This window comes from Neltuma alba, unplaced genomic scaffold, assembly GCF_004799145.2.
Source record: "Neltuma alba isolate B1F8T4 unplaced genomic scaffold, ASM479914v2 tig00008199_pilon, whole genome shotgun sequence".
Lineage (NCBI taxonomy): Eukaryota > Viridiplantae > Streptophyta > Magnoliopsida > Fabales > Fabaceae > Neltuma > Neltuma alba.
Genome location: NW_021634967.1, coordinates 17,110 through 36,263, shown reverse-complemented (window position 1 = coordinate 36,263; position 19,154 = coordinate 17,110). Strand labels below are relative to the sequence as shown.

The following is a 19,154-nucleotide window of genomic DNA, read 5'->3' as shown; positions in this document are numbered from 1 at the left end:
TTCACATCGTGCTCCTTTCTTCCTGATCTGTTCTACTTTTCTTCATCGTGTCCGTACGGACACTAATACTGCCTTTCTGTTACCATAAACTAAAGAGATATCTATAATCTCGAAGTTAAAACAGTATGGGTGGGCTCGGAGATGATAATTTCACGCCATTTCTTGCGGAGGGGGTTTGTTGAGATCGAGATCCAACTCCTTCCGAGGAGCCTTTTCGTCATCGCGGACGTTGAGATCGATCACCGTGGAGGAATCGGAATCGCTCTGCACTCCACCGGAGCGACGCCCATCGAAAACGATGCCACGGAAGGCTGACCCGCAGCCAAGCTCGCGCGTATTACCGCATCGAGGTAAAACGCCTGATTCACCGGCGGAATCGTGCCGGGAAATACCGACGCCGGCAGAGGAAACTGCTGCTGGAAAGGGAAGCGCACGGAGCTGGTGACGGATCCCCCGGCTTGGGAGGACAAGTTGAGGTCCAGCGGTGAGGAATCCATCTCGCGATCCGGCTCACGGTCACGGCTGGAAGACTCGACCGTGCTGCTCTGAGCCGGACTAGTCTGTTGGCTGGCATGCTCGGAGAGGAAAGGGAAGTTGGTCTTAGCCTTGGCTCCACGGAATTCCCGTGCGGCGGCGTCGTAGGCCCGGGCAGCCTCTTCCGCGGTATCAAAGGTGCCAAGCCAAACACGGCTCTTTTTGCTGGGATCTCTAATTTCAGCGGCGTATCTTCCCCAGGGCCTCTTCCTAACACCCCTAAAATGCACCTCCTTGAGGCCGCCGTGAAAGTTGGATTTAACCGCGGCGGGCTTCTCCCTGGGCGCCATGAGTGAAGGCGACGTGAAGCACTCGACAGAGATTGGTCGGATTCAGGTATGGGTGAGCGGCAAGAGAGGAGTGGGGAGGAAGCAATGAAGCAGGTGTGGGCTTTATAGATGGAGAAGAAGGGTAAAATGGGCAATGCGGGGTAGAGAGGGGGGAGAGAAAGGTTAGAGTCAGAGAGGGATTTGACTGGGGGGGTAGGGGATGATAGGGTGGCTGTGCTAGAGTGCGTGGGGGCAATTTACTATGGCAGTCTCCGAATTACGTGGCACGGGGGTTGGCTAGAGAGCAGACAAACAAAACGGTGTGTGTGTGAGATCCAACGGCTCCCACCGGGCCTTTAGCGATTTTTAAAAGAGAGAGAAAGAGGAGGCGGCAGAGGAAGCGCTCGCGCTCTGTGGGGGGCGGAAAAAAGACAAAAGAAGGGGAGAGGACACGCGTCAGGGGGAAGCAGGAAGGAGGTCGCGGCATAGGAATTCGGTGGTTTTGCGTTCTCCGTCTGACACGTGAAAAACCATGATGTTTGTTTTACTCGGTCTCCTCCTTTCTCTGTCTCTATTTTATGCCTGCGCCCTTTACTTGACTTTCATTATTGGATTCAGTTAACTATTCCATTTGCCTACGCGCCCACGCCTCCTTCCCCCTCACCTTCATCCTATAATCATGCCTACAGTTTGCGCCCCCAAAAAAAAAAAAATATTAAAAATAATAAACAAAGTTCCTGTGGGGCGAGGGTCGCTCCTTCGCTCCATCTCGCCTACTTCGGCTGCGCCTCATTTGGATCTAGATATCTTTCCTTTTAAAAATCATATTCACATATATTTCCTCCGTTCCTCCGTATAACATACAGAGATTTAAAAATTAGTTAAATATTTTTAAAAAAATGATTAAAGGTTTATATATTTCTTATAGGTATCTTACAAATAGTATGATGTGATATAAAAAAAGGAGTATGTAATGAAGAATTTGTGAATTCCACGCCCAGAATGGAAGTAATGATCCAATGCTGTGAAACTTTCCATTTCCAGTGGACTGTAAATCCAACCCAGACGCTGTGATGCGTCCTCCTTTTAATGTTTGTCCCGTTGTTCCCCTGCAGTCACTCCAATGCGAAGTTATGCATTTGAAATGTATGAAGATTTTTTCTGGTTGAAAGAGTTTGAACACATTGAAAATCTGTTATCAAAACGGCGGGCTGTGAATTCCACAACCGGATGAATTAGTCTTTTATCCTTCGAGTGAGGGACACTCTTACAGAATAAAATCAACAATAAAAAAAATAAACATTTCACTGTACACTTGGCGTCCATTTATACATATTAATTCATAAATATGTGGTTGATATAAACTCCATAAAGAATTCATGTAAGTCACATATGTTTATTGTTCTTACTATAGAGACGAAGACAACAAGCAATTTGTGTCTTCAAATTGAAAATTTTTTAAAGTGACAAAGAAACCAGGTATAATTTACTCGAAATTTAATAAATATTACTTCTCCGATCCTAAACATGTAAGGGTCTTATAATTAGAACCGGAGGAGTAATACAGATCACAGCATATCAAATCGATTATTCACTTCTACTGTTGAGCAAAATTTTCTCTTTCATAATTTTGTTTTTATAATATCATTCTTTTTTTTCCTTAATTGCAATTAATGTTTTTTACTTCCACCGAAACATTTCTATACTGTATCTGAGCAGCACAAATGAATCAAATGATGCGATAGTGACCAGAAAATATAAATTGAAAATGGAAACACGTCAGTCACGTAAACGATTCGCCTGTATAAAGGCATGATTGATGAAAACAAATATGCAAGAGGATTGAATACCGCCAAAATAAATGATAAAATGAAGGATTGTACTATGCGCGTGTATTATTTATACCACTGTAAAATATCAAAACATTAATTAGTCATCAGTTTTGAGTTGTGTGAGAATTTATTGGATATAACTCTCCGAAAACAAATTTTCCCCATTCACAGGAGTTATAATTCATTTTATTTTAAGAGATAGCCATCCAGAATAGATGTCATGCTAAGAATCGGAAGTGCGGTGTGTGTGTGTTTGTGTGTATGACATCACATTAAAATCTAGTCCATTGAATATGTTGAATTGAATTTAACTATGTACGACTGGCGTGATTTAGTTAGGTTCTAGAGCAGCCGTTCAAAATTGCTGTTTTCACTTACCGCTGGAAATGTTGGGGGTTGAATAATAAACATTTCCCATTCTGCTCATGTCTGGTGCGAGGAAATTGGGACGGAAGAACAATTTTAATGAATTCAATCTAAAAAATTAAAAAAGCAGGGCTATAGAATTTTAATAGAGAGAAAATGCAAGACAAAAGAGTGATCAGAATTAGTTAAAAATATTTAATACCACTTCTTTAATTTTTTAAATTAAGCTTATTAAATTTTTTGTTTCTTTCTTTGTTTTTCTCATGTCAAACGGAACCTCAGAGTAGTCAGTCCAATGTTATATATTTTGAAACGAGAATAGTCAGCCTTCCCTGGATGCCAGTTGCGGTTGGAAACAAGTTCTTTTCTTCTTTGCTCTCCCCACTGTGACACTGCACGCTTCCAATCCAAGTTAGGTACACGGAGACGAAATCGCATTCATATAGTTAATTAGCTTCTGCGTATGAAATAGACAACCCTCCACATTAATAGGTCTCTGTTTTAAGGCCCTTGTTCACACTTCCTTGTCAAACTCACGAGTCAACTCGCCGAGTTTACCGAGTTCCCACTACTCACAGCACGTCACCACCAACTAATATTCACTTATTTTTAATGTGTTTGTGTCAGGGTTAAATTTATAATCACTTCAATCCGAGTTCATTGCAGCTTAAAAATATATTATAATTTATATTTTTTTCACCTGAAATTTCTATAAGTAATATTCTTTACAGATCTTGTTTGTTACATCGGTATTATTTTCCACAAACACAAATATTCTCTTGTTAAAAACAATTTGCACTAGATGCATGTTGATATTTATTACTAGAGACTAATCTCTTTTATTAGATTGGATTTTGCCGGTATTTGTTGTGTGGGCATGTGAGTTAAATATACAATTTATTTAAATATAATACTACTACTACCTTTGGTTATTAGTTAAGAACTAGTCAACTAATTTAAGTATATTAAGAACATTTATTAAATTAGTTATTTGTAATAAATATATGATGTCCTCCCTAAAATACTTTTACTTATAATGCATATTAGTTAAAACTATTATTTGATAGATTTTTTAACATATGTAATTATCACGTGGACTATCTTAAAAAAATAAATAAATATGAGAGATAGAGTAAATTAAGATTCTATATTTATAATTAAAACTAACTCTTATATTAAAGATTAGACGTATTTACTACGCGGGTCCATGGGGGCGTCACGGTGGACTTTAAAATTTGAGCACGTTTAGTAAGAAAAGAAGGAAATAGCCAGACTGACGAGCGAGGGGGCGACTGCGTTCGTTGGAGCCTTTGAACTTGAAGGCTGCACTGAGGAAGAGAGAAACGCAACTTTTGACGGAAGTGTTCATGGAAGAGGGATCATCTGCGCAAGGCCTCAGGATAAAAGCGGTGGGGCACCGCCGCAGTGGCCCGATGACTTCACGGAGCCGCGGATTTGGAAAAAATTTGTGCGGTCCCAGGGGACGCAGGTGTTGGGCTCCACAGATCAAAATCCGCGTTCTCGAATGCTAGCATTGACGTCGTTGACCCAATATATCCGTACGTGATTTTAGCCGGTTCAGTACGTGTCGAGCAGAGCAACCGGGACCGTCCGTTTGGAAGTCATGACAGAAGTACGATATCGAACACGTGTGAATATACAATAAACTAGTTATAATTATAAAATTACGCGCGCGCACACGTATGAAACAAGACTGTTTGCTTGGCAAGCTCTTGCGTGTAGTTAAAAAACGCATGTGATGCACATAGGGAGCAGCCACACTAACGTGTTGACTAATTTTTGTGGAAGAATATTGTTTACTTTGCTGTGGACTTTATTAGCGCGTGCCACACTCGGCACCCTATTAAACAAATACCACTTTTATTTTAATATTGAGATGCCACCAGCAAATGTATGCTGCTTTCTATTTTGAATATAAGATTTTTAAACTAGACAAACTCGATCTCAGTTCTTATATTTAAAAACAGATGTAGTATGTTTTTTCAAAACTTATTAATATAAATAACTGCTTAATTATCTTAAATGTATGAAATAAATAAATAAATTATAATAAATATGATACAGCCTCTTTATTTAAATATACATATAGAGCATTAAGGAGCCGGGGAAATATATGAAAATTAGAAGCCCGTCTCGTTCTTTTCTACAAAACCATCTTAAGTGTCGCGGTTAATTTTTGTTCTGGGACAAAAACGGATTAAATAATTCTATAAGCTGATTCTCCTTATGAAGTACTGCCGATTGTAATTGTTGAGCGAAATATTAAAATAAGAAAGATTGTAATAAAGCACAATAGTATTATATGGTTACTAGAAATTTCAAGGCAGGACCTGACTGCTAATGCCATTCACCCCTCATTATGGGTTTATATAATTAATTTAATTGAGATGGTTTGTTTATATCTAACTTTTTTTTTTAATTAGTTATGGGTTTGTATATCAACATTTTTATTAATTATGGGTTTGTTACCGGGACAACTTACGATTCACTCAATAAAAAAAGTTAAGAATTTAAATATTCCGATCCCAACTTCTTCACGCAATCCAGATAAGGAAAAAAGGAGCAAAATTAATAATTCCAGCCACGGATATAAAAAATGTTTATTTCCACCCTACCTTTTCTCTTCTTTTCTTTTTTTCGTACAGTTATTCCCATCTTTTCTTGTCATTGAATTAGACTGAAAATATCTCCTTCAAATCAAGGATATTAATTTTTTTCTGACGGAATCAATAGTTAAAAAATATTTGTAACGCACATTCAAAGGGGAAAAAAATCAGCAGCATGAATGATAAGTAATTAGTGGGCAGATAACGAATCAGAAATGAATAGCGGAGACCCGCGAGCGAATGAACATTAATGAATATTTTTATTATCTGTAATGGAAAATCTCTGTCTACCAAAAACATAATTATTGTGTAATTGCAAAGTCTACTTTGGATTTGGAACCCAAAAAAACAGAATCTTGTTCCTTGTTTGGTACATCGACATAATGGGGGAGGAAAGAAGATTAAAAAGAAAATGGGCACAAAACATTGTAATGCCCTTTGTTAAAATAGTGACTAAAAATAAATACCAAAAAAAAAAATATTATAAATATCTATCAAGTGCGTTCATTTTTATGTGGTAAAATGGACCTGGAGACCGGATTTATGTATTAGATGTTAACCCTCCATGGAGTCATGGACCATATGCATTACTCCGCATTTTTAATTTATTTTTTTCGCAATAATCACTGGCCAGAAAAAAATACCTGTTATAAAATGTATACGTTATCATACTCCATATATTCTGAGTAACATTTCTCTCATTTCATTTAGAAATACACTCTCCATTCCATTTTATAAGAATATTTGACCAAAAAATATTGATAAAAAGTCAGTTAAAATTTATTAAAAATAATAAATATATAAAAATTGTAATTTTTTTTTACATATCTTTGTTTATGGGACGAAAGCATGAGAAAAAAAATAAAAAATTACTAAAATAAAAATAACCGTAAAAGAGAGAAAATATATGATGGAGAAAAATCTTAAAGGGCGGTGTGATAATAACTACATTGCCATTAAAATAAGTAATTAAATAGGCGAAATGAAAAATTAATAAAAAAAGCATAAGAAATCTTCTAAATGCATCTTAGAAATAAGTGGTAGGTAATAGTAGTTGTTTCTTGTACAAATGAATAGTGAAAGTATTTTTAAATATATATTCATTAGTTAAATATAAAGTCGCACTAGTTTTGGACCTGTGCGCGTTACATTGTCAAGCATGTCAATACAAAGTTAAGCAACATTTGCAGTTTTGCACTAGTTTTAAAAACTGAACAAGAAGTACGCATCTTTTAGAGTAACTTATATCACAAGAGAGCGAAACACGTAATTAATACGGGCTAAATATTAATCATAGCACTGCTACAAGCTAAACTAATTAAATCGGCATCCTATAAGCCATAGGAGTTTTTTTTTTTTGGTACAAAATTTTTGGAAAGGGGTTGGGTTCATCCACGATCCAAGGGCAGGGTGAAATCTCCCTTCCTCCTAGGTCATACCAATGCTGGGCAGGGACGAGCCGTCAATTACCCTCAGGAATTTACCTAGATACCCAGGAGCTAAGATGCCTCCCTAAACGCTGTGACTGGAACCACAACAAAGTGGTACTCCCCAGCAGCAGAAGTGGTTTTAGGCTCTACGGAGGGTCCTAATACGGGATACGAAGGCCCTTTTTTTGGGGGGTGGAAGCCCAACACTCCTTTTTGGTGACAAGAAGCCCAACACTCTAGTGGACTATTAAAGTCCATTTGTGGTTACAAAACCCAAGAAGCCCGTTTACGGCCTAGAAAACTGACACGAAGCAGGCCTTGAGAGACCAGTTCAAATACCATTTGTTCTGGCGATGTTTTAGACCATTTTTGTTGAATTTCCTTTAGGGCAATTCGCGCTTAAAATTTAAAAGCAGTGAAGATAAAATACCCACTGCTTCCAATCCCAAATATGTGAGCTAGTTTATAGTGTAAAATATAATATATATTATAAATCAACTCTTATATTTAGGAACAGAGGCAGTGTTAAAAGTTTATTTCATCAACACACAATGCTTATTTGGGGTTGTTTAAAATAAAAACACTTACAAATATATTTACGTAAGTTGAAACAAAATTTTCATAAAAAATTTATTTTATATTTTATAAATCACAATTACAAAAGCTGCTTTTCAAGGATCTTACTGCCATTCCAAATACTACCATCGGTCCTTAATACGAGAGTTATTTAATTAATTTAAGTAAATTAAATAAATTAATTAAATTAGTTATTTGTAATAAATATGTTATGTCTTTCCTATAATACCATTACCAATCATATATATTAGTTGGAACCATCATTTGATGAAATTTTTAACATATGCAAGTGCAACTACTCCAAAAACTACCTTAAAAAAAAAGAATAAATATGAAAGACAAATTAGATTGAAATCTTATATTTAAAATCAAATTGAATATTAAATTAAATTTTGTGTTAAAAATCCAGAATAGTAAATACATAATCTTCTCAATGCGAGGGAGCACATTTGCTACTCTCCACAACTTTCGCTATAACATTTGGAGAAATCTCACCATGTAGCATTTGGGCAGTTAATTTTGCATTGTGAGTGAAAAAAACCCATGTAGCTTCATCGTAAATCCTTTGTAATTTTCCAGGGTACAATGGCAAGCGCCTCGAAGTCAACAATTTGATTTTTCTCATAACGTGGTGTTCCTATGTGCAGGAATCAAATTTCTGAGACGTCAAGTTTCGTCCTAAATAAAAGGCCTTCACGTAATCATTGATTAAAGTCAAATGAAGGCAAGTCGAAGTCTGATTATAAAATAGGAAAGCTTACCCAACATAATCCTGGTACCAAAAGCAAAAAAGGAGTTTTTTTTTTTGGTCACTTTGCTATGAAACAATTTTTGCCGAATTATATATTCCACGCGGTTTTAAATCATAATAATCCAAAATTTCCGGCACCTTTTGTCACGACGGGTGCAGAGAAGTTTGGACAAAATAGGAGAAGACCAAGTCTCCTGGTATTTGCCTTTTTTTCCCCCTCAATAGTAATTGTCCAAACGAGAGTCTCCCGTATGATTTATCGTTTTATGACTTGTGAGAACGCGGATTCGACCGGGCATTGTTGAAATATTTACATCTAATTCATAAATTATAATTACAACTACCTTAATTCTTAATATAAGAGTCAGTAAATGTATAGAATTTAATCCTAAATATAAGATAGGAATCTCTTTTGTCTTTTATCTTTATATATATATATTTTAAATTAGTTTATTCAAGTTATTAATCGGTATATAATTCAATGTTATACAAAATATTTTGAAAAAAAATCATAATTAACTAATTTATTCAACTTCTTTAATATATTTAAACCAGTTAAGTAATTCTTACTACTTTCAGTTTTAGATGTAAAATCTAGCTTATAATGTACTAACTTGTATTTTGAACTAGAAATAGTAATAAATAAAAACTAGGAGTACTCATCTAAAATTTCGTTCAATGCATGTGAAAGTGTCTAGTTTAACCTATTAATTATACTGTTTTGATAATGCTTGCGCTAATTATTTCATCCTTTAGTGTATATCAACGAGAAGTTTTTAGATGGCAGAATAGCACCCGCTTTTTAATCTGCCATAAATAGAGTAATTTCAAATTCTTTAGGTCTGTGGCCCAATAATTTCTTATATTGAATGGGAATTTCAAACACCCCATTGATCGTGATATTACTAATCAATAAATATGGCCTAAAAGAAGAAGAATATAATTATAATAATAATAAAGACACCTTCGTAACTAAACTATTGCTTCGCCTTGATTGTCCTGCTCGTGTTTTTCTTGCATATGGTTGGCAAAAAAATAAAAAACAATTTTATGAAATGAAGTCGCAGTTTCATAAAAAGGGTGGTACGACAGAGCTAGAAAGGATGGAGGGAAATTACGTTCACACTTCACACTACTGTGCCACACGGATTCTTTCGCATTAACCGTTTTCCGAGTCAACAGTCAGCACGGTAGTTATGACTTGTTCTCCCAGTCTATGCTCCACTGTGTTTGTCTTCGTCAAACGCCATTTTGCCACGTGGACAAAACGCTCCTCGGAACCGCCGCCTCCCTGTACCTCTGTGTCTTCACTCCAGCTGTCTCAGCTCTCGTCTCTCATCTTCTTCAAAGGCCCAACCTTTATAAAACAATTCTCAGTCACTTTCACTCCGGCAAAAGCAACAATGTAAAATAAATTTATTTATTTATCTATTTTCTTTTTGAGAGAAAAAAACTCCCCGCGTAGACCTTTGAACCTCCAACCGTGGAATTCCAAACAGCGTAGACTTCCCCAATGGGGTCATCTTCTCCTCCTCCTTTTTATTTCTGTCGCTGCAAATCCAGAAACCTCAATAGAGCGACGCCTAAGCTAAGAACTAACAATGGGTTTCGCTAGTAATAATGCCGGATTAGAGCCTCACTTGACGGCGGAAAAAGCCGTCTCCGTCATTGGTCTCGGTTTTGATCTATGCAAAGGAATACGATTTTCGGCTTGCATGAAGGGTCCTTCTGGCTCTAGTTTGATAACGTTCGATTCGAATCAGACAAGGGACCTCGTTTTCCCAGGTGGGATTGTCGTCCCTAACGTGTCAGCTTCCATCAGGTGCGACAAAGGAGAGCGCACTAGGTTTCAATCCGACGTGCTGAAGTTTAATCCGGTGATTGTTAACTTTTTTCGTCTCTTGCTAATGATTATGTCCGGTTAAGTGGTTTAGCTGTAGCTCCCTCTTAGCAGCACTTAGTTCTCTTTATTTGGATAATTTGAAACAGTTATTAGTACTGTTGATCATGTCATGGGGTCGCTGTCTTTGAGAGATTGAGAATAAAATCAAGAAGCATTATCTGGAAGATTAGATGAGATATCGTAGAATTAAGTGAATTTGTGATATTGCAGATGTCGGAGCTATTCAATAAAGAGCTGGGCTTATCGGGAAAGGTTCCATCTGGACAATTCAATCAGATGTTTGACATGAAAAATGGCTGGCCAAAGGATGCGGCTTCCACAAAAAGCCTGGCTTTAGATGGTTGGTTCATAACATTGTATAACATTGAGTTAAGCAGATCCAATATTACTCTTTCAGAAGAATTGATAAGAGAAGTGCCTTCTTCGTGGAACCCCTCTGCCCTTGCTGAGTAAGCCTCTTTGTTCTTGGTGTTGACTTGGTTTTTTGTCTTCCCCGCCAATCTTCTTCGTGATGTTGTGGTGATGTTTTTTGGATTCTTAATTTTGGATGAGCACTGAACTGTTTTGGTGATTCTTCAGGTTTATTGCCAATTATGGGACTCATGTTGTTGTTGGGGTGAAGATGGGTGGTAAGGATGTGATTCATATCAAGCAGTCCAAAAAGTCAGATCTTGAGCCCAACGACGTGCAGAAATTGTTAAAGCAATTAGCTGACGAGAGGTTTTCTGGTAATTCAAACCAAACTTTCAATGTCAATGCCGCCGAAATATCAGGAAAACTCAAGGTGCAGATTCATCATACTGCTTAATTTCTAATAAAGGGGACACCGCATCTTGCAATTTTGCTAAATGTTCCCTTTTCTTTTTCCCTTTATGCAGGACGATCATGCTAAGTCGTGGGGGTTTCGCAAATCTTTCCCTTTTAGTGGCAGACCAATTGTGAAAAGCCATTCCAAGAACGATGTTAGTATCTCTCTCAAATTTCATTAACTGAGCAATATCTGATCAACTTGCATGTGACAGATTTGGATAGGACTTGACTTAACAAATTCCTATAATTTGTACAGGAGATTCAAAGCATTACCGTTCGAAAGGGAGGAATTGATGCTGGCCAATCTTTCAACGAGTGGCTCTCAACCATATCACAGTCTCCTGATGTGATATCGATGTCATTTGTACCTATTACTTCCCTGCTAAGCAGTTCTGTTCCAGGCAGTATTTTTCTGAGTCATGCGGTGAACTTATACCTTAGATGTGAGTTGACTAATCCCTCTGTGATGATACGTTTTGGTCTATAAACAATGCTTTGGGATGATCCTATAAACAATGCGTGAATTTTGCAGATAAACCTCCAATTGAAGAGCTTCATCAGTTTCTGGAATTCCAGTTGCCTCGGTTATGGGCTCCCATGTATGGTGATCTGCCTCTCGGATTTGGTCATATACAGAGAAGGAACATGTCTCCATCACTTCAGTTCACTCTCATGGGACCCAAGCTTTTTGTTAATACTGCCAAGGTAATTAAGTTAGAGTGATGAAATTACAAAACACGGAAATTTCTGTGAGGTCATCCATTAATTAGCTATTTACAATTTTGCAGGTTGACACTGGAAATAGGCCTGTAACTGGTATTCGCTTGTACTTAGAAGGTAGAAAAAACGACCACCTAGCCATCCATCTTCAGCATCTTTCAGAGATTCCCAGCATCCTCGACATCTCGTACGACCATAGCTATAATCCTACAGATGAATCCGTGGACAAAGGGTACTATGAACCTGTGAAATGGAACATGTTCTCTCACGTATGTGTAGCACCAGTTGAGTACAACCCCTCCCGACTTGATGAGTCCATCGGTATAGTCACTAGGGCATGGTTCGAGGTAAAGCTCGTAGGTATGAAGAAGGTTCTCTTCCTCAGACTTGGGTACTCCTCTGTAGCATCGGCCAGAATTCGCCGATCAGAGTGGGCCGGAGCTTCAACAATGTCTCGAAAATCGGGGTTTTTCTCAGCGTTGATGAGCACGAGGTTGAGCAAGGAGTTGTTGCAGAACACGCCGGAGAAGTCAACAAAGGTGAATATAACTCGGCCGTGTATGAAGATGGACCGCCGGTGCCGACGAGGGCTCAGAAGATGCTGAACTATGTGGACACGAAAGAGATGGTGAGGGGCCCGGAGGATGTACCGGGGTATTGGGTGGTCACCGGAGCAAAGCTCTGCGTGGAGGATAGCAGAATCTCAGTGAAGGCCAAGTTTTCGTTGCTGACTATAATGTCAGAGGAATCTCTGCCATTCATGAACATGAAGGACTAGGAAAATGATGATGTTGGGAAAAAGGAGTGACATTTCAGAATGTAGTGTTGAGTTGATGACGATATTATAGTATGAGTTGTTTGATAATTGTAAATATTATTCATTCAAATTCTTTTTTCATCATCTTTGTAGCGCAGGGCCAGCTACAGCATAGGTAGCTCGAAGTGGTTCTCTCACGAGAGGCAACCTAAGGATGGTGATCATTGACTTTGCGTCCTTAATACGAGTATTAATGTATTATAAACAAGACAGATAGCGAGGCATCTAAAAAAGTTGAATGGAATGTGTGTTCAGTTTGTTTTAATCCAGGTCTAAATCTCAAGTCTTCGCTGACTAGTTTGCTCATGGATTGCAAATGGAATGTGTTATTCTTTTTTCTTTTTTTTTCTGTGATGCAAATGGAATGTGTTATTCTCTTCTCATCAAGTAAGGGTTTTTTTTTTTGTTTTTATTTACAAAATGTCAGTCTTTGATTATTATTAACTCCATTTTTCTTATTTATCTTTCTTTCCTCCACTGAGCAATAAAGATGGACGTCTATTTTTTTTGATAATGATTTTGCTACATTGGGGATTATCTATTTTGGATGTGGCAAATAAAAAAGCAAACTGAATTAAAAATATACTTTTACCTAATATTTTTAGGAAATGCCTTTTGAGAAATTTTCTTGTTGCTGAATTCATTGTTCAAACCGGAGTTTTATATCCATTATTTTAACTATATCTTACTGTTTGTCTACAAATACATGTGGCTTTTGACTTTCTTTGTTTAATTGCTATGCATGTGCCCCCCCTTTCTTTCAAAGCCTAAATTATTTGATCCCTTTAAGAATTAGTTTAATTGTCTTTAATATCTTCATTTTGTTTTCTCTCCGGAACATGATTATCGTCTTTTTTATACCATTCCTTCATTCCATTTGTTTGTTGGTTTTCGTTTATCATGACTTGAATTTTTAAATCAAGAAGCTTCAAATCTCATGCCGTAGGATATTAAATTTGATAGGTTGAGTGTGAAATGATCTGATTACTGTCAACAAAAGTGGTCACAGTCTTCGTTCAATCAGATTTATGGGAGAAAATTATACCAAAATTGAAGAGTTTATTTTTTATCTCATCAAATGTGAAAAGACCTGTACCTTTGATTAAGAACCCTATTAAACATTATTCCCCCTTGAATAGAGGAAAATGTATAAAATTAAAAATATTCGTAATTAAAAGGATTTATATATTATGAATGATTAATTATACAAATATAAACCTGCATATTATTAACATTAGTTGTTATTAAATATTAAAAAGCAAGTCAAAGCAATTTTGGACCCAACACCGGGAGATATTCAGTTAGTACTGATCCAACGTCAAAGCAATTGTTAAATGCAAAATGAATCATCAAGTATTGATTATTGAAGGAAGGCTGACATGGGCCGAATCCAAATATTTGGGCCTTAGAGCCCACGCACTAATGTGGATTCTGGACACTTCCTTCGAGGTCGGTGGACGCTGGCCTTGAACATTCCCAAACATTCTCGAATTCCCACAACTTCACCCGCAAGGGCTAGATGGCTCCTCCCATCAGTTTAAATACCCACCCTGTCCCTTCCTTTTGGCATCAAGGAAGAACACAACCGAAAGCATTTGCAAAACATTTACCTTACTTGCAATATTTCATCTTCGTTGTGTTTCTGGAAATTCGAAAATGTCGCTGATTCCCAGTTTCTTTGGAGGCCGAAGGAGCAACATCTTCGATCCCTTCTCTCTGGACGTTTGGGATCCTTTTAGGGATTTACCGTTCCCTTCTTCTCTCTCAACCACTTCTGGAGATAATTCTGCATTTGTGAGCACACGGGTGGATTGGAGGGAGACGCCAGAGGCGCATGTGTTCAAGGCGGATCTTCCGGGGCTGAAGAAGGATGAGGTGAAAGTTGAGGTGGAAGATGACAGGGTGCTTCAGATAAGCGGAGAGAGGAACGTGGAGAAAGAAGACAAGAACGACACATGGCACCGCGTGGAGCGCAGCAGCGGCAAATTCATGAGGAGGTTCAGGCTGCCGGAGAATGCTAAGATGGATCAGGTGAAGGCTTCCATGGAGAACGGTGTCCTCACTGTGACTGTTCCAAAGGCAGAGGTTAAGAAGCCTGATGTTAAAGCTATCCAGATTTCTTAAAAAGAATGCCATTCTCTGCTTTCTCTCTGTTTTATAGTCGAAAGTGTGTTGGGTTGGGTGGGAGTTTGAACTTATAAAGTGAAAAAGGGCATTTGTTTTGTGAAGCAGCGTGTTTCTGGGAGTTAGGACCTTTGGAATGGGAGTGAAACAACGGAAGACGATTCCGTGCGATAGTATGATGGCGTCTTGTAAACTTGATATTTGGCTTTTGGGAAGTTTAGTTTGTGAATAAAGTACAGGCTTATTTTGTCGTTGTAATTGTGCTTGGTTGTCGTAATATCATGTGAAGGGAGTTTGCTAAATTGAATTTTCATAAATGGGCATTGTTTTTTTGTTTTTGTTTTACATTTTTAATAATAATTGACAGACAGGTTGTGGTCATCATTCCTGAAATTTTAAAAGTATATTTTGAGGTTTTTTTTTCCTTAAAGAATGACAACTTTGAAGGAAGGAGCAGGTTAAAAAAATAAATAAATGTAAAAAATAAAACAAATTGAAATTTTATTATTAAAAATAAATTAAGTCTCTAGGGTGTTTTTAACAAATTAAATCTTTAATTAACTTTAATATTTAACGTCGGAGGTAGGGGTGGAAACAGGCCAGGCGGCCTGTCAGGTAGGGCTGCACATGGGCAGGGCTGGGCAGGGCAGGACCCTTGCCCGATGCCCAGCCCGAAGAATGAACGGGCTGGAAAATGCAGCCCGTTGCCCAGCCCTGCCCATGAAAAGCCCTAATAAATTTGGGTTGGGCAAATGCGGGCTGGGCAGGGCGGGCTTCTATGCCCAACAAGTCAATATACTATATTAATTAACTAATTATTTATATCCTTCTAAATAATCTAATGTAACTTTATTAAAATGGAAACTTAGCCTTAATTTTGTTATTACTAATTAATATACTATGAAACTACTTTTTGTAGTAGCTAAGAGGAGTGGACTATGACAAAAAATGTTGTTAGTACTCCCTCCGTTCCTTATTATAAGAGACATTTGATGCTTATGGCATGTTCTTATATATAAGAGACACTTAAAAGTTGTCTTTACTTTTTTGTGTTGATTTCCTATTTTACCCATATTTATTGTTTCCAACTCACACTCTCTCTTTCCTACTTCTCTTTCTTTTAATAATTTATCATTGTTCTCTCTCATGTTCTCTCTCCTTATTAATGAGGGCATTTTTGGAAAAAAAATTATACTTTTTACACATTGATTGTTCTTAACTAATTTTAACTGTTTTTTTGATCAACGTAATTCGGTTATTCGTCTCTTATAATAAGGAACGGAGGGAGTATATTTTATTAAACTAAATTATTTTTCTAGTTTCTAACTCTCAAAATCATTTAAAAATAAATAAGTATAATGAATACTGAATATTGATACAATAATGTGTTTGATTTAGGAAATAAATATGAGGAAAATAAAATATATATAAATAAAATTATATATATTTTTGCGGGAGGGCCAAATGGGCAGGGCAGCATACCGTGCCCGATGCCCAGCCCTGCCCAACAGTTTGCCCAGCCCGAACATGCCCAATAATTCTTTCGGGTCATTTTTTTTAGGACGGGCTGGGCATTTTTTTGCGGGCTTGGGCGGGCATAGCGGGCTACTGGGCTTCATGAACACCCCTACTGTCAGGGGCCTCTGGCCTGCCAGGCCACGCCTGGCCTGGCCTGTTTGAAGGCCTGTTTAACTAAATAGACCAGGCTTAGGCTTTTTAAAAAGCCTGTTAAGCCTGTTAGGCCGGCCTGGGCCTGTTAGGGATTTATGATTATAATATATGAAAAAATTAATTAATGCTATTATTGTTAATGTGCTCTTTTAATTTATTTTTTAATTTTAATATATAGTTAATAGCTTAATTTTTTCTTAGATTTTGAAGTCTAGATGACAAGTGAAGATAAAAATATAATTTAAAATAATAATATCAATAATAATGTGATTTTTAAATCTTAAAAATATAAAGAAAATAGGAAAGAAAAATTTTGTTCCAAGAATGATAAATTAACTAACTTACGTATTATGTTAATTTAAGTATGATACCCTCTTTATTCATTATAAAATTAGTATTTTTTCCTCTTTATTTATTTGTCTTAATTTTAATTTTTTGTGTGTATTTAAACGTAGTCTTATTCCAAATTTTAACATATAATTACAATTAGTTTTCAATAATATTCTTATAAATTATAATTAAGATTTTAAATAGTACTTATGATACTAAAATTTAAATAAAAGATAAGACTAAAAATTTAATTATTATGTACGTTTTTTTTAATCTTAGCTTTTTTTTAAAAAATAATAATTTAAATTTAAATTTTTTAAAAATACAGGCCTTTTAATAGGCTTCAGGCCAGGCCTTTATACAGGCCAGGCTCAAGCTGAAAAATAAACCTGTAACAGGCCACAGGCCAGGCTCAGGCCAATAGGCTTCAAAACAGACCTGGCCTGTTAAGAGCAAGGCCTGGCCTGGCCTGGTCTATTTCCACCCCTAGTCGGAAGTAGCACTTGGCACTCGCACCGGAAGCGATAAGATCCAAATATTAAAAAAAAAATTTGCCAACAAGATCCAAATATTAAAATACAAATTTAAACTAGCCTTCTATGAATAAAGTACGAACCGAGTTGCGTCACCTTGTTTCCTAGTTGTTTTTATTTTTTCCTGACCTTACTGCAGTGCGCCTCTCTCCTCCTCTGCTGCTATTTTCTCATTCCCCCTCCCATCAATAGCGTGCCAGTTTAGCCATCAAATATATTCAGCTCCTCCATGTGTAACTACAGCGTGTCAACCTCTTGTGAAATATCTCCTATTTTTTGTGGGCTGCTGCGTCATTGCTGTGGAAGTCTTGAAGCGTCACCCTGATGGCCTCAAGTGCCGCCATTTCCACTGTAGATCGACTCCAATGCCACCGCTGAAGTCAAAAGCAGACCCCTATTGCTTGAGTTAGAAACTTCCATAGAGGTTCTTTCAGAAACGCCGATCTCCAAATCCCAAGACCCAATCTTCTCGGCAGGAAGAAAAACACAAAGGCTCTAAGATGATAAACCCCAATTCAACGACCTGCAAGAGAGCAAAGTCTGAATGCCCATGGTACAACCTTCGCCTAAGAAATCCAAGTCAAAACAAGACAGACTTCCTAAAAAAAGTATTTGCAACGTCATACATTACCGAATCAAGCTATTGGGAAAGTGAAGAAGATTTAGATGGCGTTCATGGGGAATACACTAATATTATTTTAACATAGCTTCAACATGTATTTTCACAATAACAAAAGCCCGAATTTATAGACTTCAGGTTGTAAAAAAACAACAACCAAATTATTACAGCTTATATGTGTTATTTGCAAAAACTAGTGACATAAAATTAACATAAGACAATTGTTGACACTTGGCTTTTACAGAAGTTAAAAATATATGACATATGGAGGAGACTTGGTTTTTTGTAATTGAGTGGGACTTAGAGTGTCGGGAATTTTAAACTAGTCTGATTTATAATTAAATTTCTCATCGTTAGATATGTTGGAGCATTTCTATCAGATGCTCCCCCACTCTCGAGTTTCCTTTCCAAGGCGGTGGGCACGAGTGTGAGTACACGATGTCTTCTTCTGCGGCTTCCGCCGGACGAGGCGACATCTGTGCTTTGGTTTTTCTTGTTTTGTTTGTCCTTTTTTCTTGTCTTTTGTTTGGTTTTGCTGATGGAGCTTCTTTCTATCGGTTCAGAAATAAGACCTGTTTTTACAATAGCTCTTACTCGATGGTGGTTTTCTTAGATCTACTTCTAATTGCTCTGATTGGCATTTTTGAGGTCGGGTTTGTAAAGATTGTTGGCGATTTTGCTCATTCTACTCCTCAGATGGTTTTAATTGGCTCTGTTTGGTGGTGGCGTGTTGAGAATGAGAGAGGTAGAAAGCTTTCTGTCCATTTGGTGCTATTGCTTGCTTGGTTGGTGGTCAGGTTTTCCCTTCCCTCTGCTGTTTCTCCTTTGCCTTTGTCTATGGATGTTTCTGCGACAATGGGTTTCTCCTATTCTTGCGATAAAAGGGTTGGGACCTAGCGGGTGGTTCTCTGAACCCCCACCCCTTATGGTGGTCTTGTTGCCACTAGCGGCATTTTTCTCTGTCATGGGCTTTGATGCGGTGGTACAGCGACATGGAAGGTCGGCTCATTGCTCCCCTTGTTCTTTGTTTACGATTAGCATTTGTGACTGTGGGCTTAGTTATTTGGGCTGTGTTTTTTTGGGTTTCTGTTTTTTTTCTTGTAAGTCTTTTTTTTTGTTAATGGGTACTTTTCCCTGGTCAAGAAAAACATAAGTTGGAGCACTTTTTTTCTTCCTTCTGTTGCATCTTTAATTTTCTTTTCTCAATTTTAATCGCATTGTTCATTTGTTTTTAAAATTTGA

At 37.4% G+C, this 19,154-nt stretch overlaps 1 protein-coding gene and 2 pseudogenes across 1 annotated transcript; 2 read left to right on the top strand and 1 right to left on the bottom strand.

The window, feature by feature from the left end:
* Positions 1-120: 120 nt before the first annotated feature.
* LOC114753831 (ethylene-responsive transcription factor 4-like) lies at positions 121-891 on the bottom strand (annotated as a pseudogene).
* Positions 892-9,961: 9,070 nt separating this feature from the next.
* LOC114753830 (MACPF domain-containing protein NSL1-like) lies at positions 9,962-12,620 on the top strand (annotated as a pseudogene).
* Positions 12,621-14,223: 1,603 nt separating this feature from the next.
* LOC114753829 (17.3 kDa class I heat shock protein-like) lies at positions 14,224-15,076 on the top strand. The gene has a single exon (XM_028942546.1). The coding sequence runs from the start codon at positions 14,292-14,294 to the stop codon at positions 14,757-14,759; it is 468 nt and encodes a 155-aa protein (XP_028798379.1). The 5' UTR covers positions 14,224-14,291; the 3' UTR covers positions 14,760-15,076.
* Positions 15,077-19,154: the final 4,078 nt, after the last annotated feature.

What these genes read in the sequence shown, in the direction of transcription:
- LOC114753829 (XM_028942546.1), top strand. Translation starts at nt 14,292, where the DNA reads ATGTCGCTGATTCCCAGTTTCTTTGGAGGCCGAAGGAGCAACATCTTC.